Raw genomic sequence first — 25839 nt, 5'->3', positions numbered from 1 at the left:
AGGATCGGGTCCCAGCGAAGAACTCAAGCCGTGACTACCCGTCCTATCCATAGTCCACACCACATCACACGCACGCCAACGCACGCACACTGCTCCAAATTACCACAACAACATACATGACACTTTCACAGTTATGAATGCAACATAAATCGTGCCTAGGATTTATCTACATAGATATATGCATATAAGTGATGCATGGGCATGTTTAAATATATAATAATATCGAAATTACAATTAAAATTAATATTTTACTCACAGACTTGACAACGGTCACTGTGGCGGCTGGGCGGAGGAAGAAGGTCATCGCTCACCACGACAATTACATTATAATTATTTAATACAATTGACTCAATACAAATCATGAAAAGACCAAATACGTCCTAAGTCGTGCCGAAAATCCGGCAAAGTCTCCCCTATACCTAGGACCTACCCAACATGCAAAATGGCTCAAAACACACTTCTGTATTCACAATCCATATATCCACAACTCAATCACATCACACAGCCCCTCCTGGGCCCATCAAATCAGTCATCCATCACAGTATGTAAAATTTCAATTTAGTCCTTGTAATTGATCATTTTTGCAAAAACTGCCCAAATAAGCTCTAAAAATTCTAAAACTTTGCCCCGCGGTCCTTAACAATATTACTAGGCTATTGCAAAAAGAATCATAATTTTCTGAGCTACCACGAATATTTTATGGATTTTTAATCCTATTTAAGCACTAGAAAATTACGAAAAAGTAAGGTTCGGGTTTACCTTTGCCGATTCCGACTCTGGGGACGCGCTCGGGACGTCTGACAATGGGGGGTAGCCAAAACCTAGGTCCAATTCGGAGACTTTTCTGGTAACGGGTTTGTCTGGCTGGAAATTCACAGATCCGGTCAACTGTCGAATTTCCGCGAATTGAGGATACATATACGAAGCCCACAACACGAGGGTTAGCACATAAATTTTTCAGAATTTTCTAAGCTCATTTAATGCTCGGAAAGACACTGCGAAGTTCCGTGAGACCCACCAAAAAGCGGTGTCAAAAAAATTCGAAATTTATGTCGTCGCGAAGCTCTCGACGAGTAGATGAATTTAGACACAAGACCCGGTCCAATTGGTGGCCGGATCGGCCGGATTTTGGCTGGGAAGTCGAACGGTTGCATGCGCGCGTCGCTCCGCCAGTATTTGTTCAGCGTTCGGCTGGCCGATGGTGGGGGCAGTGAGTCGTGCCGAGGTGAGGTGGCGAGGAGGTGGCGTACTGCAAAGGGAGGAGAGAGAAAAAGAGAGAGAAAGGGAGAGGGGTCGGGATGCGCAGGGAGGAAGAAGGAAGAAAAAGAAAAGGCCGGTCCGATTCGATCAGTCCGATCCGGTTTGGTTCGATTCGATCGGTTCGATTCAAGCTACAAAATTTTAAATTTTTACTCTGTCTCGGGACCGAAAACGAGGTCCAAAAATTTCAAAAAAAATTACAGAAAACTCAGAAAAATTCGTAGACTCTAAATATATTTTTAGTTTTGTCACGTGGTCTTTAAATAAATTTTTAAAAATCATCAAAGTTTATATTTTCAAAAAATCGAACCCAATTTTTAAAATCCAAAAAATCTTAAATAATTTTTTAAAATTTAAATAAAATTAGAATATCAATAATACTCATAAAATAATAAAAATTTAAAATTTTTGGGGTGTTACAACAATCGTTTAGAAAACACATAAAAAATTTAATATTAACTTTTTTTATTTTTTAAAAATTAAAAAATAATAAATATATTACTTTTAATAATTATACATGTTTAAATAAAATTTAATTAAATTTTTAAAAATTTTTTAAAAAATTAATTATTAATTTTTTATAAAAATTTAAATATTTATTAAAATTTTAAATAAATATTTTTTTAAAAAAATAAATTTTCACCTATACTAATAATTAAAGGGTAATGATAATATTTATTGCAGTAATTGAATTAAATATATTAAATTAATAAATTATAAATAATTATATATTAAATTTAATTATAATAATTGTGTTTAAAAGTATTTTAAATTTTTCAGATATTTATTTTCTTTTAAAGGAAAAATTATATATATATTGGCATGCGAATCTGATTCACCGTTTTCCTCGTCTCTGTTTCTCTCTTACCATTTTTCATTTTTCTCAAGAAATAAAAACTTTTGAAGTAGAAGATGGGCACGACTGAACCGAGCTTGGAACAATTTTTTGAGGAGAAGAAACGGGTCAGGAACCCTCTGGTGCCCGTTGGTAAACTAAATTCCCCTTTTCATCATACACTTTTATTTTAGGGTTAAATTTATTTTTCCATTGTTTTGTGTGCTGGCATAATGCTTATGCTTGTTGAAGTTTAGCTGATATGGACTGTGTTAGTGAATAACTTTAATCAATTTTAGAGGTTTTGTTTTGTGGATCATATTTATCATGAACCTTTCTTGTAAACAAAATGGTTGATTGATGTTTATTTATGGTGAATTGGAAAATTTTGATGTCTGTGTGGTGCCTTTTAAGATTTTTATTTATTTTATGACGATTTTAGTGATGGATGTGGAAGTGCGTTTGGATTGGTTACTGAAAATGGTTCTTTTTCTTGGTTTGAGGAAACTCTATTATGTTAGAGATCATTCTATTGAGATTTGTTAATTTGTGAAAATTACATGTTGAAAATGATTAAATGAATAAACTCCGTTCTCAGTTGCCTGAAAAATGGGTCTGCATCGATGTTCAGTTTAATATTTATCATTGATGAATCAAAAGTAATACCTTCCATTGGAATTGAACCATGTTTTGAGTAGTTTTCCTTTTTTTCCTGAAGCAAGCAGTGTGTTTATTTTATTTTATTTTTTTTTCTGAAGTGCAGAACAAGGTCAGTAACATTCTTTATTAGGATAGCTAGGAGGGGTTGAATAGAAGTCCTAAAGTGATATAGGCAGCTGAATAAGTTCTTTAATGGTTTTAAAGGCTGCAAGTAAGAGCTCAAAGGGTGGATGATGTGTTAGGTTTGATTTTGGAGGGTATAATTTGGGGCCTAAGAGAAGATAAAGAAAAACAGTTTTAGATTTATTTTGTAGTTGCAGATTTGCACCATAAACAGTGTCCTGAACCATGTTTTGGGTGAAATGTGCAGGGATTCTGATGCTAATTGATTTTAGGCCTCTGTATTCGGTGTGCATACTCCATTTCTGATCAGTGAATAATACCTATGATGAATTTAGATGATCCTATGTGACCCTATGCTCAATTTGAAGCACTACTTTAGAATGATTTGATGCTTTTTTTTTTCCTGTGCATAAGTAGCACCTAGTCACTACAGCAAATTGTTTGAGCAAAAATACTTCACAAAAATTGCATTACGTTATGTTTTCAAGTTCTAAGTTTTACATATGAATTGAAGATTTGTAAATAAGGAAATGAATTACTGATATGAGAATGGATTTTGTCCCGAGAAATTTGAATATTTCTTTGCTTTTTTTTTTGAAGAAAATGGACTTTTCTCCCTTTTTACCCTCATTTTGCTAGTGAGAACGATATTCCTCAATACATATTTAGACATTTTGGTGATGAAAATGCGTTGGAGTGAGCCATTGATGTGAAAGACAAACTTATCATTTTTCTTGAATAATCAAATTGAAAGATTTTATTAATTAAAGGGGGAAAAAGGGAGAAAAGAGGAACAATGTTGCAGATTGATAAGTAAGCTACCAGTCCTGATAGGTTATGTAAGCGGATAATAAAAGAATGTAAGATGCTTGCATGGTTATTTTTGTGAGCCAGTTGCAAATGTGCTCTGGATGCAAAAGATGCTTGCTACCTCCTTTGAAAATGGCATTAGAGGGGATTTCAATTCATGTTAAAAACACAAGGATATTCCATTGTCACATCTTACACTAGTATTTTTATCATGGTTGGTTGATTCCCAAAATGATCAAATGTTTTAAAGATGAGAGCAGTTATCCTTTTTTCCTTTGCATGTAAATCAGGGAATGTCCTGGAAACCACAGTGGGTTATGCCTAGGAATGTTGTTTGATCAGTGGATTTAATGTATATTTTGAATGACATAAATGGCTGCAGGATTTTTTTTTTTTTTTTTTTATCTGCTTTCAAGTTCTTGTGGCTTGCAATTCCATTCTCAACTCTTTTCTTGAATCGCCTCATGAGCTCAACGGTGGTCAAGCTGGTTGTCAAAAGCTTGAAATTTAATCTTGCTTATGATAAAGCTACCATTAGCATGTATGATATCGTAAAACACTTTGGCATTTAGCCTCTTTTTGGCTGATATGTATTATATGTAAATATTGCAGGTGCGCTTATGACAGCTGGAGTGCTTACAGCTGGCTTAATCAGTTTCAGGCAAGGCAATTCTCAATTGGGTCAGCTTTTAATGAGAGCTAGGGTGGTGGTCCAAGGAGCTACTGTTGCACTTATGGTTGGAACTGCTTTCTACTATGGGGAGAACCCCTGGAAAAAGTCAAGTTAGAGTCTATAAACCACATTCCGACTCCTGTAACTTGGTATGGATCTACCACAAATGGGTTCTAGTGGTGGATGCCATCTTCATCGTTAACAAATGGTAGTATTGGTTTCTTAAATTTCCATACATGCATCCATTATTATTTTTTTCCCTACTTTTCTTCCGATATTATTATTATTATTAATAAAATAACAGTTTATATGGGTATGTTTAAGCACTACTAAAATGTGCGCGTAGCGTTATTGTGCATCAGTAAGCATCCTCATCATTTCATTCTTTCATAATGGAAAAACTCTGGATTTCCTCTTCTCTCACTTTCTCGGTACCCTTTCCTCTCACTTCCATCCCTTTTCCTTGTTTCCTATCTATTTTCCCTTGTTTTCGTATAACAACGCATATGAACTTACAATTGTTGATTGAGCCTGCATTTTCTTTGAACGATTAGAAGCTCTTTTGCAGTAAAAGTATTTCAAGCTAACTCTTCCATGTCCATCCCACTGTACATAAACAGAAACTGAATTAAAAATTATGTAGAGCTCAATTGAGTTTGTGCCTTTTCCACTATAAACAAGGATGAATTATCATTAAGTTCTTGGACTTTAAAAAAATTCACAAAAATAGTCCCTAATATGGATTTAATAATAATTTGATCTATAAATTTTATTTTGGTTAACTATTTGACTCTCAAATTTTATTGCTATTAATAGATTCATTCTTCAAATTTGCTAGTCATAATTTATTAGTAAAAGTAAAATGTGATAGACTAAATTATTTACAGAAATAAAATTTAAAGATTAAATTATTATCAAATTTACATTAAAAATTAATTTGTGAATTTTGTTAAGCCTCAAAAACTTCCTTGTAATTTACTCAATCAATTGAGCTACACTATAGTACTACGCGGCTGCATTCTGCACCAACGAGAACCATCAATGACAATCTTCCTTGGTGGGGAGGTGGTGGCCATTCTTGGTGATATACTAGAATGCGTTGATACGGGCTTGACCACAAAGCAGCCTTGGTGACGCTGGAATGCGTTGGCAAGGGCTTCAAGAAGTGTATTATCATCTTCAGCGGCTTGAAGATGAGAATAAGATCAGCCCATTACTAGATTATTGGTTATCTTACCCAAGAATGAATTTTTGGGTTATGATTGGAATGGAGAACCCAAATCCTGCAATAATGTAACATGGAGGAGGTCTGCCTTTGACATGCGGTGGAATGAGCCTTCGGTGAGTAGAAAGTTTGATGTCAAAGTTTAGAGTCTCCGAATTACGAGAACTTTAATTGCTGCATTATCCCCAGTGAACTTTTGGGAGTCAAGGTAGCTGAAACCTATGCTCTCTCCATGCTGATAGGGAACTGAAAATAAAGAATGAAAGGAATGAACTGCTGTGTTACAAACAATAAAGTATGAATACCAAAGTTAATAAGCACCTCATTTATATACACATGTACCCAAATAGGCTTCAGGTGCCTTCTGTGAAAATAGGAAATGGACACATACATGTCCCATCATTGGCAATATCCACCCCATCAAAACTGAGAATAATATCTGATGGTTTCAAAAATTCAGATTCCGGAGCAGTGGGGTCAATTCTTCATACCCCATATCCATCTGCAAATCTGGATTTTCCATTTTCTGCCATTCAATCCCAAGAAATGGGGATACCAGCAGGTATTGATGACTATTGATTTTAATCAAGAACAGTGAAGCATGTGATACAATTAACAGACATTGTGTGATTCAATTTCACAGTATTCACAATTGTACAGAAACCACACATACACAGCATTGATGTGATCTCTTCTTTATCAATGAGAAAGGGGGAATAAATGACATGGACTGAAGTGGTAAAAAATAATCTAACATCATAATAGCTAATAGAAATCCTGGCCATAAATAGAGCTGAATGGAGGTTAAGGATCCTTGTAAACTAAGCCTTAGTTCGGTTAAAAAAAATAGTGAGAAAAAGGATTCAAACTACAAATGCACTAAGTTGTACCAACCAGCGTAAGAAACTAAACTTGAAAACAAAAGATGGCTACTATACTAGACGTAGGAAGCATCAACAGATATACTATACACAAGACAGTGAATCCATTAAGTTTAGACAGTCTATGTATTTACATATATGAACAGTGTACCCAAAAATGCAAAATAAAGAGCCATCTAAGAATGAAGAAAGGCAGTTCCTCCCCTTAATAGCTCCACTATCCTCTACAGAGTTCAAAAAATGTATGGTTGTAACTAAGTTACTTGTATATGCTCCATTATTCTCATAATCTTGTATAAAATGGATGATGACTGGTGTTGGTATGGCATGCCCTATATTTTCAACATCTTCACCTTTAAGAGACTGAAATCCAATGCCCACACGATGTCCTTTGTCGTTAGAGGTAGGCCCACCAGAATTTCCCAAGTTTATAGCAGCGTCCATCCGCAAAGAAATAATGAGAGGGGAGTACAAGGGCAACAGTTAGAATTACCAGCATCAACAATGACAAAGCTACGATAGTAATAATATAACCTGCAAACCCAAAAGCTCAGTGGACCCATGAACATAAGACAGGATCTCTATTCGTGACACAACACCAATTGTCACAGAAATCGTCTCCTCCAATTGGGAAACCCACAACAGTCACAGCATCTTGAAGTGCAGGCAATTCTCCAAATTCAATATGTGACACTGCTTTCAAAAACCCATCATCATTGACTGTTAGCAGAGCTGCAAAATCACACAATCCCAAATTTGAATAAACAAAAATTTTCATTATTTGCATCCACTTAGGAAAAAAAAAACTATCAACACATCATGTTAGCATCCACTTCACCTTGCTAGTTCAACCTCAGGACATTTCTCATTGCTAGAGTTCATAGTTAGAATTCATTACTCTCATTCTCTAGTTGTAGGACGTATTTACAGCTAAAGGCATTCATACGATCTTTAGGCTAAATCCTAGTCCTTCACTTCCTATAAACTTGCATTCAGGTTTCTTAATCATCACATCCATTTCATTCTACATTCATATAACTTAACAAATCTTCTACATGGAAGAGAAATTCTTACGTAGATCGAACCATTGCATACAGCATTAACTAGACACAAGTATATCTCAAAAAATGAGTAGCGCTAGCAATCACGTCAAGTTGCTACATTCCTCAAATGTATATCGTACAAAGATAATATGCACACGAATATAAACATCAAAAGCCCAATAACAACACTAAAAACTAATAAATGCTCGTCTTACCAATATCGCCCTCGGTCCCAATAGCGAGCACCGTAGCCAAATACTTGGCATCGGAGCGATGCTTCTTGTGCATAACCTGGCTATAGTGCTCCGCAGAATGAGAATTAGTCAAACCACTACTGCTCAAGCTATACAGCCTCTTTCGCTGCCACGGGAGAGAAATTTGGTTCCGTGTGCACGCAGAACACGTTCACCACAGCATCCATCGCGGGCACTACCCTTGACACACTCTCCACAGGCGGAGCAGGCCCCACCCCTCCATTGATCACGGGTGGCAGGGACTTCTTGGGCTTGTCCGGGGAGTGTTTGGGCCGTTTCTTGGGACGACCGCGGCGGCGCTGGCTACCGTAGCTGTGATGGTGGTTCTTGTCGCTGGTGGGGGTAGGGGCTGTGGGATTGATGATTTCGACGTTAGGGACGGAGAAAACGTCGTCATCACATTGTTAGTGGTGGCGGGATCTAGGGTTTGGGTGGTGGTCCCGCCTCCCATGAATGAACGGCTAGATTTTGAGTGTTTGATTAGTAGTGTTTGGTTCCCGAACTAAATAATAATAATAATAATAAAATTACATTTAAATCTAGAAGTATAGCAAAATCTATAAATCAATACTTAATTTATGCTTAATTAAGGTGAATCTAATAACTTCAAACTTATATAAGAAGGAATTTAATAATTAAAATATATATTGAGATTTGTTAAAAAAATAATTAAAATATATAATCTAATAATTATTAAATTTATACTTATATGAATTTAAAATTTTCATGTTTACACTTTTAAGTAATTAATCTACTAATTATTTTAAATTAAAAAAATTAATTTAATTTAAAATATAATATTTGAAAAATATTTATAAATTAAAAATAAATTATCACTTCAAATGACATATATATATATATATATATTATGAAAATAAATTATATTAGATCCCTATTAATATTTTTTTGTCTTAAAAATCATGTTACAGGAATTATTATTTATTGCAAATATTACTATAAATATAATGAATTATTTTACAAAATTATAAACCATGATATAAAAATCTAAGGAATTTTAGTGTATACATAAACTCTAAATAATTCTTTTTTTAAAAATTAAATTATTATTTCTTATATTTTTGTTTCCCATCTCACTTTCTATATCGATATCTATATAAGTAGAAAGGTATTTTCAAGAGATTGACACGTGATATTATTTTTCATAATATTATCATATAATATGTCACATGATGTTCTTCATGAGTTTAACACGTGATGTTATTATTCATGATATTGTCATGTGGCATTTTTCATTTAATTCTCATATATTTTTCTTTCAATTATATAACAAAAATTTGATAGACATTATATTATTTTTACGTATTAAATTTAAAAAATATATATATAAATTAGAATTAGTAAAGAACAATTCTCTAATTAAAATAGTAATATAAGAGCTCCTTGAAACTCAGTTCCTAAAACAACTTTCTACACATTAAATTCATAAATTATTTTATTGAAATAATCCTAAGCTTATGATTATGAAAGCCATTGAGCATGCTTTGCTTGTTAGGCAACAAAGACGCCTAGTGCAACTTAAAAATGGTGCCACTGACTTCCATTAGGACTACAGAAAAAAAAAAAAAATCATTAAAAATACTCCAAAGCAAAATAGTAAAGCATAAGCATTCTTTCTAAATCATATTGCTTCTTGTGACATCTTTTAATAAATCGTTTTATTTTGATGAGAAGAGACAAGCGTTAATTTAAAATAAAATATAAAAAATATGTATTATAATATGTACATTTTATTATCAAATTACTAAATTTAATTATGAATATATAATAAATAGGAAAAAAAAATGATGATTTTCTATAAACAGTGCATTAATCATTTTTTATGCACATCTTAATTAGGAGCTGCTATGTAATTTTATGCTCTATTGGGGTATGTTGCTTGATCTTTACTCATTTCTTTTTCTTCTTTTATTCATCCCACTCTGATTTTTTTTTTTTAATTATATGTTTTATCATAAAAATTAATATTTAATTAATTTTTTTATTTACAATTAAGAATTCTTTTTATAGGATAACGAGGTGGGATAAGTAAAAAGTATAATGATATAAATATCGTTTAATTTGATTTATAAATTGATTAAATTTATTTATAAATAAAAAATTTAATTATATATTTATATTTTAGAAATAAAAATAATAATAATAATTTGAAGATGAGGTGTCTATTTGGACAAAAAAGTGTAAAAGCAATAAGATTGCTAGAGATGCATCCTGAAAACAGTTGATAATTACACTTGAGGTTTAAAAGCAAATTTCAATCTAAATAGCTACTTGTTTTAGGCTTGGCTTAGTTAATGGAGAATGATTAATGGCTAATTAATCTTCAAAATCTCACAATTTGGTAAGAAATTTAATATTAATCAGTTGTCAGTTGCAACCTCCGAGTCTGTCATATACTAATTTTACTGCTGTTACAGAATATACCATAAACTATTAAAAAAATCATTTTCATTAGCGAAGGAGACGCGACAGAGAGCGAAAGGCGGTGGAAGAGAACAAAACTGGTGCACAGATTGATGAGGACAGAACAAGTCTTTCAATTCTGGGGCTAAATACCGATAAATACAAAAAGCTGTCTACTTTAAAGAAGAATCATATGCATGAAATTAGAAAAGAGCAAAAGGAACCGACCAAAATTCCCAATCAGAACAACGAAATTGAGAGAACCCCAAAAAGCAAAAGAGAGAAATTTGGATACAGTATAAGTGAATGAGTGAGAATCATGTGATCCACCACCTCCTTATCTATCATCCAAAAGACACATAATAAATTTGTATACCAAGAAACCAATCCTTCTGTTTTTGTTTTGGGTACTGCTCTTCTACTGATATTTTTTTCTCTTTTCGATTGGAAGAGCTTCTTCCTCTGTTTTGTTTTTCATCAATGGCTTCAACTGCTTCGAGGTTCATCAAGTGTGTGACTGTGGGAGATGGAGCTGTTGGCAAGACCTGCATGCTTATTTGCTACACAAGTAACAAGTTTCCTACTGTGAGTTTTTTTTTGTTCCATCAAATCATCTGTCTGGAAGGCTTTCTAACCTCTGCTTTATATTTCTTTTTCCTTTTTTGGGTGATCTTCTGTGTTGTTTATTGTCTGATTGCATCTGTGTTTTGTTGCTTTTTGTGTTTTCTTCAACACCAATTCAATCTTCTCTTTTTAGTCTGTCTAAAATCCTTTGGCTTCTATAAAGTTGTCTTTCTGGGTTTTCCAATTTTAGACGATCGTCTGGGTTTCGCTTGTTTTCCTGTTCAGAATTGGTTTCTTTTATCCTCATGCAAATGTTGCTTCTACTTTGTTGTTTCATGCAAATAAACATAGAAATAAATGTTATTATTCTACACTTTATACTACTTAATGCTTTTTTTGTTCATCAGGATTACATACCCACTGTGTTTGATAACTTCAGTGCAAACGTAGTAGTTGAAGGAACCACGGTCAACTTAGGCCTCTGGGATACAGCTGGTATGGTTTATTTCTCTCTCTATACAACTTTCGTCCTTTATTTTCCTTAACTGACAATGAGAACTGTGGTTTTGGTTGCTCAAACAATTTTGTCAAATTAGGCAACTTTTGTGATACATCCATTTTCAATGACTTTTATAGGACAAGAAGATTATAATAGATTAAGGCCCTTGAGTTACAGAGGGGCTGATGTTTTCGTGTTAGCTTTCTCCCTGGTTAGTCGGGCAAGCTATGAGAATATACTTAAAAAGGTGTGCACATTTCACCCTATTTTGATCTACTTATGGTTCTGGTTATTTTCTCCCTCATAACAATACTGCTTTTTCAGTGGGTTCCTGAGCTTCAGCATTATGCTTCAGGAGTCCCAGCAGTACTGGTTGGCACCAAAATGGGTAAGTCTACTAGCATTCATCATTGTTTTTTCTCAATCAGTGCTGTTTATAATTTTTTTTCTTGGTTATTTGCTTGTATTTTATGTGATTTTGTTAAGTATGGTAATCTAGGTTACACCTGTTAATTTCTTTTTCCTAGTTAATACCTTACTGATTAATAAGGGAAAGGTTTATCTTCCCTGTCCCATACTGTCATGACCAGGTGAAATAACTACAAGTTCTTTCAGGATCATTTGCACTCAATAAAAGTATGTTAAGACAGTGACTCATTCATATTTCAAACCAAAAAGCTACTCTTTAGTCCAACCTCCTTTAGTAACTGCATGAGTTTGATATCAACTATAAACATGCTTTCTGAACTCTGTTTCTCTAGGAAATTGGCACATGAAGATGTCTAATGCATGTAATGAAATCCTATAGGAGAAGTCATGACAACTAGGTTCTAGCTTTTGGACAACTCATAAGTCAGAGTAATAGAGTTACATAGTACATTTATAGCCAACTTGTCAGTTCGCTTTTCTTTGCTTACCAAGGCAATAATAGCAAAAAATCGAAAGGTTAAAACTATCCTGTTTTATATAAGATATAAGCCTATAATGTGCCCCTCCTATGAGTTTGGAAAGAGGAGAGGTTCCGTAATATCAATGAAGCCATTGTTGCATTCGGATTGCTTAAAGAAAGAAAGAGCTATTAGAGTTTTGTTTATAGTATTTTTTGTTTATTTAGCTTTTCTGTTATTATTTTGTGGTTTTGCCGCAAACATATGATTCTGGAAGGTGTTTTTTTTGTCCTTCAGGGAAAAAAAAAGAACTTTCAACTTTAAATTCAGTGGACAAATTATTTTTCTATCACAAATTTGTGCAGATGCTCTACTCTCTTTCTAGTTTCTAATCAATTGGGCCTATGCAGTGCAAGGCAATGTCTCATTTACCAGGTTTAAATTGTCAAAGTTTAGCAAATGAGAGATAAATTTAGGAAAAAACTGAAAATTAATAGCAAGATATATCAAAGGCTATTGTTGGTATTGATATTATAGATACTTGCTTCAGCATCAAAGTTTCATTGTTCATAAATGAAGCAGATATAACAAGGTTGAAAATTCCTTTCAATTTTTTGTTTATTCATAGGGTAGCCACCAGAATAAAGTTTCTTACAAAGCTAATCAATCTTATGGCAAAGAATGGTAGCCATTTAGAAGGTAAATGTGATTGATTGTGGTCAAAGTATGCCGAGTTCAATGTCATGCAAGAGTGAGAAGGCTGATGGCATGACAGTGAAAATTGTCAATGTGAAGACACCCCTTTTTCGTTTTGGTTTTTTTTTAAAAAATTGGATGGTAAGGTTGCCTAGTCACTGCCATGCTTGCTAGTTTCTAGTGATGAAAAGCAAAGGTGGTTTAGCAGAAGTAGATAGATAGTTTTCATACGCACAGCAATGTGAAGCATTTTAGATTTTTGAAACTAATGCACGGTTCAAAAATGGACATGTAGATCTTCGTGAGGATAAGCACTATTTGGCTGATCATCCGGGATTGGTACCTGTGACCACTTCACAGGTGCAGTTTCAAATAAACTGCTTAGTACGATTATTTTGGTAATCATGCAATCACTGTTCCTAATATGGTAGTTCTTTCTTAATCAGGGAGAAGAACTGCGCAAACAGATTGGTGCAGCATATTATGTTGAATGCAGCTCAAAAACTCAACAGGTGTGTGGAAATATGGCAAGACAGTGAATTTCATCTAACGTAATTTGTGTCCATGATAATTGAAATGCCTGCAAAGTAATGTTTGTCTGGATGAATTGCTCTCCTGAAGATGGTGAAACTTTTGAAAGTTACTTCCTGTGATTGTATATTGTAGCTGTAGTGTCACTATCCTGAATTGGGAACTGGTCACCTGAACCCTGCTCCCCTCATAAATGCTTGGCAAAAAGTTGATGTTTCTTTATGAAAATTATATTCAGATGCTCTGTGCTATTTGTTATACAGTATTAAACATATATAAATTGCATGGTTACTCTCTCTCATAGGGGTTTTTGGCACATTACTAAATGAGGATCTTGTTCTGTCCCTGTTTTGTGTCTGTCACTGTGAAATAATATTTTCTAAATGGGTTCTGTGATTGTGTTGTATTCTCTATGCTTTTGCAGAATGTGAAGGCTGTTTTTGATTCAGCGATCAGGGTAGTTATCAAACCACCACAGAAACAAAAAGAGAAAAAGAAAAAGCCAAATCGAGGATGCCTATTGTCAGTAACATTGTTCCTTGCACTTATAAGAGTTGTTTTTTAGGTTGCCTAATATGTGAAGACCTCTGGCATTATATCCTCCTACACATGAAATGTTCTTATTATCATGTGTTTCACTTTTGCAAGTGTTTACTCTTAAATATTTTTCTCAAGTAATCATCCATTTTGCTTTTCTGGAAATATTTTCATAAGTGTTTCCCTTTTATGATCCCTGGTGATTTTGCAATTACAGCTAATTGGAAATTTTGGTTTTTTTTTTTTTTATTAATTTGTAGTTTAGGGTTATTCAAATGAAAAAAATCTAAGAAAACTGGGGAAAAAGGGATCCATAAAGCTTACTTATATTGGATTGAGGCTAAATTGAGTTGAGTTGAGTTGAGTTGTGTGTGTTTATAGCCTGGTAGGAGTCAGTCGGGCCACAGATGATAACAAACACATGCTCACCATTTAGTTGTAACAGTAAAGCAGTCGTCTTTAAACATGACATTTTTCAAATTGAACTGCCAGTTTGGTTATTGACATGTAAATTGCAAAGGGACCGCAGCTACCTGCTATTATTTTCAGTCTCACTATTGTCTTCCTTAATTACTTTTGTGGAATTCGGGTTTGATGTTAAAATCCTGACTGTTTGAATAACCTGCACTGTCTGCAGTCTAAAGTATCATTAATAAGTTGATCTGATTATACTACTCCTATTCCATGCACATTCTAGTAGAAGATGAGAACTAGGAAATTATTGGAGTATACTCACTGTCACATCAAGGGTCAAAACAATGGTCCCTTGCTCTGACGCTGTTTGTGTTAGCACTGCTGGAATTTATTAAGTTTGTAGAAGATCCGTTGACTTATATTTAATTCATGTGGTGTATGAAGATCTGTATAAAATATGTTCATTTTATCATTTAGATTCCTTGGATCCATTCTGTTGGCCACTTTGATTTTAGCTTCTTTATACGATTACTTACAATATCTGCATGTACGCACATCAATTGAGCGATTTATCTATCAAAGTTTTATCATGTATACAATTCATTATCTGATCTTCTTATCTCTTGCTTTTAAATTGCAGAGATCCCTTATGTGGAAGGAGGCTTGTGTGTCTCAGATGAAGTACATCCTCGTTACAGTGAATAGTCATTTGAATGTTACTGTTGCTAATATATTGCCAGATGCTGATTCCTGTGAGTTTAATTTTGAAAGCAATGTTTTTTGGTTGCAGCACAGCTTTCATCTTAATGTCACACAGTCTCAGTGGCAGTTCGAATTTTCTAATCTTATGTTCGACCAACGGTGGTGAAGATATTATCCTTGTATACTAATCTACATGTATTGATTTTGAAAGCTCAGCAACATTTCTACATGTTCTTTCACCCTTCGTATGCTCTACTGACTCTGTCCATGGTGTCTTGATATTTTGGTTTAAGAATTAAGATTCTATTTTGATTTAATTTTATAGTAAAATTTATTTGAGTTGTAAATAAATTTCGTGATAAAATTTATTTACGGATAAATTTCTTTATTTAGTATGTTTTATATTAAATATGAAATTTATTTCAAATAAAATAAATTTTGTATTTGAAATAAATAAAATAAAATAATATATAATGAAAAAATAATTTTATTATTTAAAATATGTATAATTTTAAATTTAAATTTCATTTATAAATTTTATAAAATTTAATTTAATTATAATAAATTTTATAAAATTAATTATTAAAAATTTCAAATAAATTCTCATTTAAACTAAACATTAAAATCTTCAATTTACAAATAAATTCTATAAAATTTTAAGAAATTCATACCTAAGACTAGCAAGAAATGGTGCTCATCTTTTTTTCTTCTTACAAGTTGAATTGAAATCTCTCTTTGGTGAGTTGCATTTTCTGATTTTCGTAGTATAATGTTTGGAAAATGAGGGAAGTGCAGAACAGAAATGAGATTTTCCTGCGTAGCGTTTAAAATAGGAAAGGCGAAATTTTTATAATTGCTGCTCCATTTTTATTTTTTTTTTAACTAAGATGGAGAAAATTCAACTCATTGATCAAGTTGTTTACCAGTCCAACATCAAATGAAGCGTAGAAAGATAGTTTTGAGTTGAAAATATTCAGGAATTTTCTTTCAATTATATTGGGGAAATTTGCCTTCTTTTTTTTTTTTTTTAAGTTGTATTAAATGATTTTATAATTTTTCACCGATCCCATCCCAGCCACAATGGGGGGAACAGTTCAACGACGAAGATTTAAACCAATTTGTGAAGGCTAAATGCTGATCCCCAAGCTATAAAACAATAAAGTGTCCATTACCATGTCTTCATTTGACGCAGTATGGCCTTAATTCATGCCACATCCCATCCATGCTCTCTTCTTCATATCTGCCGGTGCTTTGAATATGATACTTGAGACAAGACGCCAAAAACAGAATCAACTACGTTAAAATTAAATACAGAAGAATTCCATTATAGTTTTAAGAGGGACTAAACTTCAAAATACAAACTCGCTCTACATCAGATTTCACCTTTTGTGAAAGTTAAGTTTATCCCGACTGATGTTTACTTCCTAACGTGATTATAGACAAGCCTCATTCCAAATCATAAATCCAGAACAGGTCCAACACCATACAAAAGATGCAGCAATTCATCCATATTCCATCTGATAAACTGTAATACAGAACATCAACAATGATTCGAGTGAAATCAACCAGTCTAACTCCCAGGATCAATTATTGAAGCACATTTTCTCGCCAACAAAACCAAAGCATGCAAATAAACATTAGTTTCAAAGCACATCATCACATGTTATACAACTGCCTAATCATAGGACATAAAAAAGGAGGCAAGGGGATATCATAATACAAATCTTGGTTAGTTTAATGTCTTTATGTGAACATCAACATAAATCTAGGCCGAAAATTGACTGTTCAGCAAAAAATCAACACTGGTTAATCAATAAAATAAAATAAAATTAGAATACAGCTGCAACCATAGCAACTAAAGCATACGCCAGAACAAGAAATGCTCAAGTAACAAAATTTGCTGACCACTCTGCTCATATATGCGACTAAAATAAAGAGGAAAAGACAGAAAGATAAATTAACCACAAAGCACATACAAAAGGACTTCTGTTTAAAGCAGTTCACTAACCCAACTTCCATTGACGGAATGGTTGGAAAAGGAAGGATAGTTTTGCGTCCAACAGTATATATTGTGATGCACTGAACAACAGTATTGGGACCAATTTTGAATGTCTGGGCAACAGACTGCATCCTTTCCAACAGTTAAAATATCTACAAAGGGAAAAATGAACTGCAGTCACCCAGTACAAATTCAAGGAAATACCAGCAGGAAGACCTGAAAAGATTCCTTTAAGATACAGCTGGCACAGCGAAAGGGTGGGGGTCGGAGACTGATCAACATCAAATAACTCACTTACCACCATCCTTAAAGAGCACAAATTCGATGACCATCCTGAGAGTGCACCCATCCGACCTGAAATCAAATAAAAATAATTAATTTAGTACAGGAAAAAATTGATGCATATCTTAGGTTCTAAAGAATGCAATTCAATTAAGGAATATATAAATAAATGGAACAGCACATGCTAAAAACTTACAGGAAAGACCAGACTGTGCAATTGCGCATCTCTATTGCCATGATGATTGCTTATAACCTTCCCACACTCCATCTGGCTCCTTCCTCTTCAATACACCGCCTCCTGCAACTTGGAACATCCTCGAATGCTCCTCTGCAAGTGCCTGTGAACTGGCTACAGACAATTGTCTTGATGTAAGAGAAGATGTCTCATCTCTCCCTTCTATGTCTGGACCTAGAGGCCCCGAATTCAGGTCTAGCCCCTGCCTTCCCCATTTCCTGCTGCTCTCGGTGTTACCATTATTGTTATTATCTGGGAGGCTAACAACAAAAGGCCTCGGATAATGAGATGGAACTGCACTGGAAGGTGCTAATACTCGAGAATGCATTGCAGGAAAGCAAAGCCTTCCACCAGATGATGAATCCACATAAGTTGTAGAGCCACCTGAAAATGTTGCCGTGGGTGGAGGAAAGTTGGTTCCAAAAGGAAAGACAGGAGGACACTGAAAAGGTGTAGATGGAAAGGGTACAGCTGGAGATGAAGACAAGACTGACCCCCTATAGACATCAGGACTCAATGGAGTGCTGCCAGTTAAGGGTGCCAACATCCTTTGCGGCCCACCAGGTGTCACCATTGGAAAAGGCTGCTCTCCTCTATCAGGCAAGATGGACTGGATCGTGACAGCTGAATATGGATTACCCTGTGAAAACCATGAAAAGTTGCCCATTTCTGTATTATTCATCCGAAGGCCAGATACAGATGGTTGGGATGGTGCGCTGTTCTTGTTGTGCTGGCCAAATGATGATGGTTCCACACTCATCTCATCAACAAGAGGCCCGTCATTCAAATCAAAGTCTCTGCGCACACTTAGCTCTCCATTAAGAATACCACCTGAAGATGATTTGATTTGCTGAAGCTGCACATCCAACCTATGACCATTGCTTATTAAGTGATTACCAATATCAGTGGGCTCATCCACTCTATTCAAATCAAGATCAAGTCCCCCAGAATTACGAACAGGTGCAGAACCTAGTTTACCGACATGCAAAAGATCATGATTATTGGCAAGGGCAGCTATAGAAACTGTACCCTGAGCAGTACTTCGAGAAGCCATATCCTCAAGGATTCTTTCATCAGGAACATTCAAGTCGATATCTAAAGGAGGACGATTGCACTTAGCAGCAGGTGCATCAGAAAGTGATACACTAGTCGTACTTGCCAGCATCTCCAATGCTTTTCTAGGTTCAGCTGGCCGAAATGCACTTGTGGCTGCTGATCCCTTCCAACCAAGTTCTCCCTTATTCTTCAGTAAATCCTCTGGGGGAACAAATGGCCTTTTCGCAGCAGAAGCTACTGTAATCAAAGCAGGAAGACCACTGGAACCAGAAGAAACAGGTAAAGGCAAAGGGCTAATTAATTGAACAGCAGTAGAACATTCTCGTGCTTTCGAGTTATTTGGTTCCCCTAATCTCCCATCATCACCATTAAAGCCTTCATTCAGATCAAATTCCACTTTTGCTTCCACATCCAACTCCCCTGCAGCAGAAAAAGGAACAGCATCTGCTGTTGCAGATGTACATTCCTCGGCTTCATCAGCCACAATGCCAGTCAACTTTGATCCCCTAGTCCTTGCTTGCACTTCAGATTCTTGGACAACTGTGGTCGACAACTTCTCAGGAGGCATTGGGCCGCTGCTATGTTGTTCATTACCCTGATTACCTTCTAGTCTCTCCACACAATCACCTTTGTGATCAGTAACAGCAGACCCAATATTACTTTCCTCTTCAGTTTTTTGTTTTCCAGCACATGGACTCCTTGTGTCTGTTTCATCAGCCTTTTCAGCCTTCACTTCATGTATATTTTCAGAAATAATGTCCTTGTTAGAATCAGAAGGATGCAGCACTTCCCCAGCACTTGCTTTTGTGGACAGTGAATGCATCATTGCAGGTGGTTTCTGCTCTGCCTGCCCAGGAATGTTCAACTCATCATTCACATTTTTCTTGTTCTCACTGTCAATCTCTGAAGATGGATAAGGAGAAGATCCTACAACAGCTTCAGTCCCAACCACTCCTAAAACATTAAACTTATCCTCAGTTTCAAAAGAGTTGCAGGAGTCTTCATTAGCATCACTTGGGCCACCTGCATTCAACTTGCCACGAGGCTTTTCCTCCCACGTTTCTTTGCCACCACCATTTGATGTCTTCTCTACCATTCTTGCAGAGGGCACAGCTGATGAAGTTTCTCTTAATGTTTCTTCTGATTTCACATTGCTTTCTGGACAGCGTTCTGCCACTTGCAGCACATTCATACTGGAAGAATTTGAATGTCCATTGACCTCCCCAGTCATTTTTTCTTGTGACAATGAATTGGGTTTAACTTCCGTGTTCTTAGCCAGTGAATTACTTTTAATGATACTCCACTTCTCGTGCTCATCATCAACAGACTGACCTTGGTCTGGAGCGACCTTATCACCTGGAGATGATTTTATTCTTGAATCAGTGCTAGTGCAAGAGTGCTCAGCAACAGTGATGTTTCTTTGTGGAGAAGGAGATGGGGAAGCCATATCTGATTTGGACATCTCACCAGCAGCCACATTAGCAAGCAGGTTCATTCCAACATCATCCCCAACAGACAAAGATGCATTTGCTTCAGAGTATTTGACACAACTATCAATCAAAGCATTTATGGGGCTGAAAGAAGCATCATGCAATTTCCCAGATTTATGTTCATTTCCAGATGATGAGGAAGCTGCTTTCAAGACTTCTGTTAATTTCCTAGCGTCTTCACCAGTTCTGCAGTTATCCACATCGGGAATAGCGGCAGGTGAACCATCTCCTCATCAGAACCAGTCAGCATCTCTTTGAAATCATTGCTTTGCCATGACTCAGTGTTGACATCAGCAATAATATTAGCTCGAATAGCATCATTCTTTTCCTTCATGTTATGATCAAACTGGTCATGCTTCTCAGAAAGCACAGGAGAAGAAGCCCTGCTATTCATAACTGAAGCGTCATCAAATGATCCTCCACTGGCAGTCCTTGCAGGACTACGACCTCTATTGGACAGTTTAACAATCAACTTGTGATTATTTCCTCTGCTACAGGGACATCAACCATCCTCTCACATGTCAAACTGGACTGTGGCAAATTTTCTGAACCTTGATTTCTGTTCAAGGAAGAATTCCTGCTTGAACCAGTTTCCTTCTGAACCCCAGATGAATTTGGCCCTGGCAAGATATTCATTGATTTACGATGCCGAGAAGAACCACCAATGATCTTATTTGCAGTCATTGAAACAGCAGTAGAGCTCCTAGCATCCTCCTTTACTGAATCCCCCCCAGCTTTGGCATGGTCACTGGAGCAAGATTGACTATTGTTGTGTGACTGACTAGAACTGCTGCTTTTCTCATCTCCAGTAGCTGCTAGGGGAGAATCAGAGACGCCACTAACACCAATATTTCTAGCTTGTCCCTCTTTTAAGTTATTACCCATTGTTGCAGAAGATGGTGCCGATTTCATGGAACCTGGAGATGCAGATGCAAACTTGGTTGTGGTCTCGCCCTGGCCCAGCTTGACAGGAGCATTTTTTGATGCAGAAAGTTGTGCAGCAGAACTCTTCATTGCAACCTCAAAAGATGCACCTGAATGCCTGTTTCCACCTTGTGAAACTTCTGGAAGACGTGGTCTTGCAGCCCATGAGACAGCCTGGTTAGAACCAGACTTTGCATCCATTTCAGCCTCAACACGTTTCTTCCACGTATCAACTAGAGTTCTAGCTTTTTTCTGAATTTCCAAGTTCTTATGTGTACGCAGATGATTCACTGACTTACCAATATTACACATTTGTAGAGCATGAAGATTTACAGGAAGTTTGTCAAGCGCACGAAGTAATACTAAAAGAAATTCCTCAATAGATTTATCACTATCCTTGGGACTACTACCATCGCCTATCTTCCCTTTATGCACCTCCTGCAGCCATTCATCCAATACAGGTAAGCCCCTAAGCTGCACAAATCGATTAAGGCAGTCAAACTTATCTGTGGCTGCTATTACACCAGCCAGTACAGATCGACCAACCAAGTCTATCCTTTTCTCATTTTTCTCCGGCAACATAAGCTGCACCAATTTCACAACACCTTCAGAATCTACAAGCCCCCCTTTTTCTGTAAATTTAGAAATCTCAGATTTCCAAATGCTTTCTGGTCTAGAGAGACCAGGATCACCGTCATCCATTTTTGAAGATCGTTCCCGTTTAACAGGCTCCACGCCCTGATCGCCTCGCTCCCTTTTCTTTCCCTTAACTTGAGAAGGAAAGGAAGAGGCACTGTTGTGTACACTATCTGAACCAGATTTTAACTGTGATGTTGACATTGGACCATTCATTGGCTTTGGAGAACGCCCCCCAGGCTGCACCGTTGCATGCATCTCTGTGAGTGTCTTATACAATAATTGATCTACTTCTTCTTGTCGTTCCTGTGAAAAAGAAACATAAACTACCATAAAGGAGTTGATATGGCAAAAAAAAAATGCAAGAAGTGCATGTAAAACATACATTAATATAATCTTGATCCGTTAACCACCATAAACACTTGTTTGTAATATCATAAACTCGCCGACACACAAAAGAGCAAGTCCCTGATGGAAGTTCAACACCTTTAGCAAGGAATGCAACTTTACACGGATGGAGTAATGATGCAGCAGGAATCTCATCCTTGTGAAAGGAATAGAATATTTCGTTTGGCGCAGCTTCCAATAGGATGCCTTTGCCAAGCTTTACTTCAGAAGGCCTATAAAGCCAATTCACACGTAACTGTAATTCATTCTCTTTGCCAGTAGTAAACCAACGAATTATTCCAATGAAAGGTGGGGAATCCTGAGGTGGTTTGAAAAGAGCACAATCTCCAACACTGATTTTGCGTCCGTCCTGTTAAAGAAAGACAAAAAGGGAACTTCAGTGAATTATCACACAGTTTACTTGAAGAGAATGAGCCAAATATAACTGCATTTCCAAATCAATAAACATAATAAACTGTTCCACAAGTACAGAAAATGAAGTAGGAAATCATAAAGGCAATGGTTCCAGAAATAATAAATTTAGTGATCACATTAATCTTACTCATGAATAACCTCATTAGTGTACATTACGATCAACACCATGAATTTCAAAATTCCTTCTTGTAACTTTAATGTCCAGCCTCTGTTACATTTATTAATAGTGCACTTCTAACTAAGTTATCAACTACTGAAAAAATGCATAAAAGCGCCTCCATCTATACAGACATCATATTATGTGTAACACAAAGACTAGTGCACCCAAAATATTATGAATAAATAAAATCATGTGCTGAACCATACTCAGAGTTTCTAAGAACTGCATAGCAGTTATGCACCCGCCAAAATGTCATTTTACAGCAGCAAAGATTCATTGTTAACAACTTCAGACTGACGATTGATCCATTTTCCACTTCCACACACACCACCACATCACATACGGAATGAAGCGCAAAGCCTTAAGTTTATAAGAAAAGACACAACTCCTACACCAATCAAAATACGCAAAACCAAATTTCATCAGAATTGTCTTCAAATCCTACATGAAACAAGTCATCACGCACAATTCTCCAAAATCAGATTCAATCATAAATTCACGTAAATAAAGCCAGTCATTTCCCCAATTTTCCATCTACACAAGACAAACAACACAAAAAATCGATCCACTTCCCAACTAACCACGCCAGAATCAAACCATTTCCACCTCAATAGCTTAAATCCCCCCAAAACAAATTCATATCTTCCTCCTCCCTCATACAAACCAAAATCCAAACAAACAAAACCTTCTGAAATCCCTTCATTGACCTAGAGAAAAAAAAAATCAAAACCAAAATCATGGGGAAATTGGGTGAAAAATTATAGGAATTTAAAATGGAAAAAAAAAAAGCACCTTGCAAAACGAATTAGTTGGAGACAGCGATGAAGAAGACGAGGAAACATCACCAGCTATAACCGAATTACCACGGTTAGGTCCTGTCCACATGTGCCGGCCCCTTTTCCTTTCCTCACAAGCCCGCCCATGCATAGCCTTGCATTTTCGCCCTCGAGTACCATCAATCCCCTCTCCTTTATCCCAAAATCCAACCCCCACTCCAAGTCCTTAAATTAATTTCAACTCCCAGATCCACCACAAAGTCCCACCTTCCACCATCAGCCACCAGAATCGAAACCCTAAATACAGCTTCCCGAATCGAATTCCAATCCAAAGGCGTCCAATTTCTGAACAAATCGATCGAACTCCAGCTCGGATCGTTGAAATTGAAGAGAATCGAAGCCGCCCTGTCGATCTATAGAGAAACAAAGGTCGCCAATCAGAGAGAGAAAGAGAGACCGAAGAGAGAGAGAAAGAGACAGCAAAATGAAGAGGCGCACTTGGGTACTTGGAAGCGCAGGGAGGGCAGATCGGGCAGGACGGGCAAGTGGGTGATAGAGTTACAAGGCGGTGAGTTAGCTGACGAAAAGAGAAGAGGTCATGTCAGAATATGATTGGACTAGATTGGGCGATAGAAATGTTGACCAATTTAAAAAAGGCACTGAGTTGACTTTGATTTTGTTAAGTGGGGAATTAGTTTTTAGGTTTTTGTAGTGGGGTTTGGATGGGGGGATGACAGGGTGACAGGGAGTTGAAGAGGGGGGTAAAAGTGTAAAATGTGAAGGATGGTGGTGAGGTGAGGTGAGGTTTGGGCTTTGGACAGTCGCATGATGGAGTAGTTAAGGTTGTCCTGACTTGTTCCAACACACGCGCGCACACAACTAAAGCAAGAAACGAATGATGTAAATGTCCTGTTTCTGGAAAGAAAATGATATTTTGCAGGGATCTTTGCTTGAGTAAGCATCTCCCATTTCCCTTCTCTCTTTGTTTTTTTATTTTCTTTTTCTTTCTTTCTTAATTATTTTTGTCCTAATATGTGAGTAATAGAGTTTTGTTGAACTCTCTTTCCTTTTTTTTTTTCAAAAATTATATATTATTTTTAAATTTTATTTCAATTTTACTTTTATCTCTTATCTTTAATTTATTACTAAAAATTTTTAAATTTTAATTTTATTTCACAACAAATTTTTGACTTTTAATAATAATAGGTTTCAAATTAAAATTTTTTTTTAAATTATAATATGACATCTACAAATATAATTTAAACACTTTTCTGATGAATGGTAAATTATTTATCTTTTCAAGAAGCAAATTTGTGATGATTTGGTATTTTTGTAGGCTTAATTGTATCAATAGTTCATAAACTTAAAAAGTACTTTCAACTCTGTTATTAAATTTTAATTTATTAAAATAAAATTATTCAACTTAATTTTTATTACAATAACAATCCTTCATGGTAGAATATAGTCATTTACTTATATGTTAGTTAAAGGTATCATTTTAAAATAAAAATAAAGCCACGTCACTCATAAGAATATTTATAAATATTTATAATTTCCTTCTTGACAATTTTATTTCATGTTAGTCCACTTTAATAATAAATAGCAAAATCAATTTATATCCTTAAATTTTTCAAAACCTATAAGTTGACCATTTCTAGAGATTTATACACACCATATGTATTGGATATATAGGTATAAAAAAGAAAATTGTTAAGGGGCATATTCAAGAAGATTCACAATGATAAAGAAAGAAGAAAGAACATAAAGAAACAAAGCTTATAAAGAAATTAGCTTCTTACTTCTTGTTCTCAAATTTATGAAGAAGAAGAAAAGCAGAACCAAAAGCTCCTCTCCCAATCTATTTATTCTATGACTTCATAATCTTCCATTTTGGACTCCTCTTCGCTGTTATATGCCTCCATTTAAAACCTTTAAGGCCTTAAATCCAAGAAAGTACTAGGAAGTCATAGCTTCACATCAAGCTTAAAAAGAATCAAATCCATAAAAAGACAAGTTTTGGGTTTTGTGGGAAAGTAGTTCATTGAGACTTCTCTATTTTGCCTATGCAAAACATCACCAGATCTAACACTACCTTATCTCAGCCTTCTAGTACAAACGATGAAGTGAGAGGCCTACCAATTATACCAAATCACATTCAAAATACGGCTGATTATGTTCAACATTCGATTTTGCAATAAAATCAGTCCAATAATGCTTTAATTGTCAGTGAGATACCATTCACAGTAGAAAATCATAGTCAAAGTACACATAATTCTAATAAAGATCAAGCACTGAAGCCAAATCAAATCACAATTTTAGTGCAATAAGACCTGCACCAACCAATCAGAGTGCAAATTCAACTGCAAACCCAGTTTCACCAGCGCTAGCAAATAAGGTTGCAAATTCATCCACCAAAGCAGCACTGGCATATCTGAACACAAACT

At 35.6% G+C, this 25839-nt stretch overlaps 2 protein-coding genes, 1 non-coding gene and 1 pseudogene across 4 annotated transcripts; 2 read left to right on the top strand and 2 right to left on the bottom strand.

The window, feature by feature from the left end:
- The first annotated feature begins 2077 nt into the window (after positions 1–2077).
- LOC110665454 (RING-H2 finger protein ATL48) lies at positions 2078–4677 on the top strand. Its single transcript, XM_021825586.2, has 2 exons — positions 2078–2248; positions 4301–4677. Exons 1-2 carry the CDS (start codon positions 2173–2175, stop codon positions 4474–4476), a joined length of 252 nt encoding a protein of 83 aa, XP_021681278.1. The 5' UTR covers positions 2078–2172; the 3' UTR covers positions 4477–4677.
- Positions 4678–6530: 1853 nt separating this feature from the next.
- LOC131171951 (protease Do-like 9) lies at positions 6531–8272 on the bottom strand (annotated as a pseudogene).
- A 2010-nt stretch (positions 8273–10282) lies between these two features.
- On the top strand, positions 10283–15281 carry LOC131169118 (rac-like GTP-binding protein ARAC8). Of its 2 annotated transcripts, none has more exons than XM_058132502.1 (9): positions 10283–10770; positions 11157–11244; positions 11386–11495; positions 11573–11636; positions 13127–13191; positions 13278–13343; positions 13787–13884; positions 14954–14994; positions 15109–15281. In XM_058132502.1, the coding sequence occupies exons 1-8, from the start codon at positions 10666–10668 to the stop codon at positions 14991–14993; spliced, it is 636 nt and encodes a 211-aa protein (XP_057988485.1). In that variant the 5' UTR covers positions 10283–10665; the 3' UTR covers position 14994; positions 15109–15281. The 2 variants fall into 2 exon arrangements, with proteins under 2 accessions (XP_057988485.1, XP_057988484.1); XM_058132501.1 differs by having other exon boundaries at positions 10284–10770; positions 15104–15281.
- A 1518-nt stretch (positions 15282–16799) lies between these two features.
- LOC110665456 (uncharacterized) lies at positions 16800–23826 on the bottom strand. Its single transcript, XR_009142620.1, has 4 exons — positions 23412–23826; positions 22023–22394; positions 17493–21943; positions 16800–17368 (listed from the first exon to the last, which is right to left on the bottom strand). It is a non-coding gene; the product is annotated as an uncharacterized LOC110665456 (transcript).
- Positions 23827–25839: the final 2013 nt, after the last annotated feature.

The sequence above is a fragment of the Hevea brasiliensis genome, chromosome 13 (genome assembly GCF_030052815.1).
Source record: "Hevea brasiliensis isolate MT/VB/25A 57/8 chromosome 13, ASM3005281v1, whole genome shotgun sequence".
NCBI lineage: Eukaryota > Viridiplantae > Streptophyta > Magnoliopsida > Malpighiales > Euphorbiaceae > Hevea > Hevea brasiliensis.
Note: the sequence above shows the minus strand (reverse complement) of the source record. Positions and strands in the feature narration are given on the sequence as shown.

Excerpts from the sequence above, each read along its gene's own strand:
- LOC110665454 (XM_021825586.2), top strand. The coding sequence starts at position 2,173 with ATGGGCACGACTGAACCGAGCTTGGAACAATTTTTTGAGGAGAAGAAA. Across the intron at positions 2,249-4,300 it reads GAACCCTCTGGTGCCCGTTG|GTGCGCTTATGACAGCTGGA; the intron begins GTAAACTAAATT and ends TAAATATTGCAG.
- LOC131169118 (XM_058132502.1), top strand. The coding sequence starts at position 10,666 with ATGGCTTCAACTGCTTCGAGGTTCATCAAGTGTGTGACTGTGGGAGAT. Across the intron at positions 11,245-11,385 it reads AGGCCTCTGGGATACAGCTG|GACAAGAAGATTATAATAGA; the intron begins GTATGGTTTATT and ends TGACTTTTATAG. Across the intron at positions 13,885-14,953 it reads CCAAATCGAGGATGCCTATT|AGATCCCTTATGTGGAAGGA; the intron begins GTCAGTAACATT and ends TTTAAATTGCAG.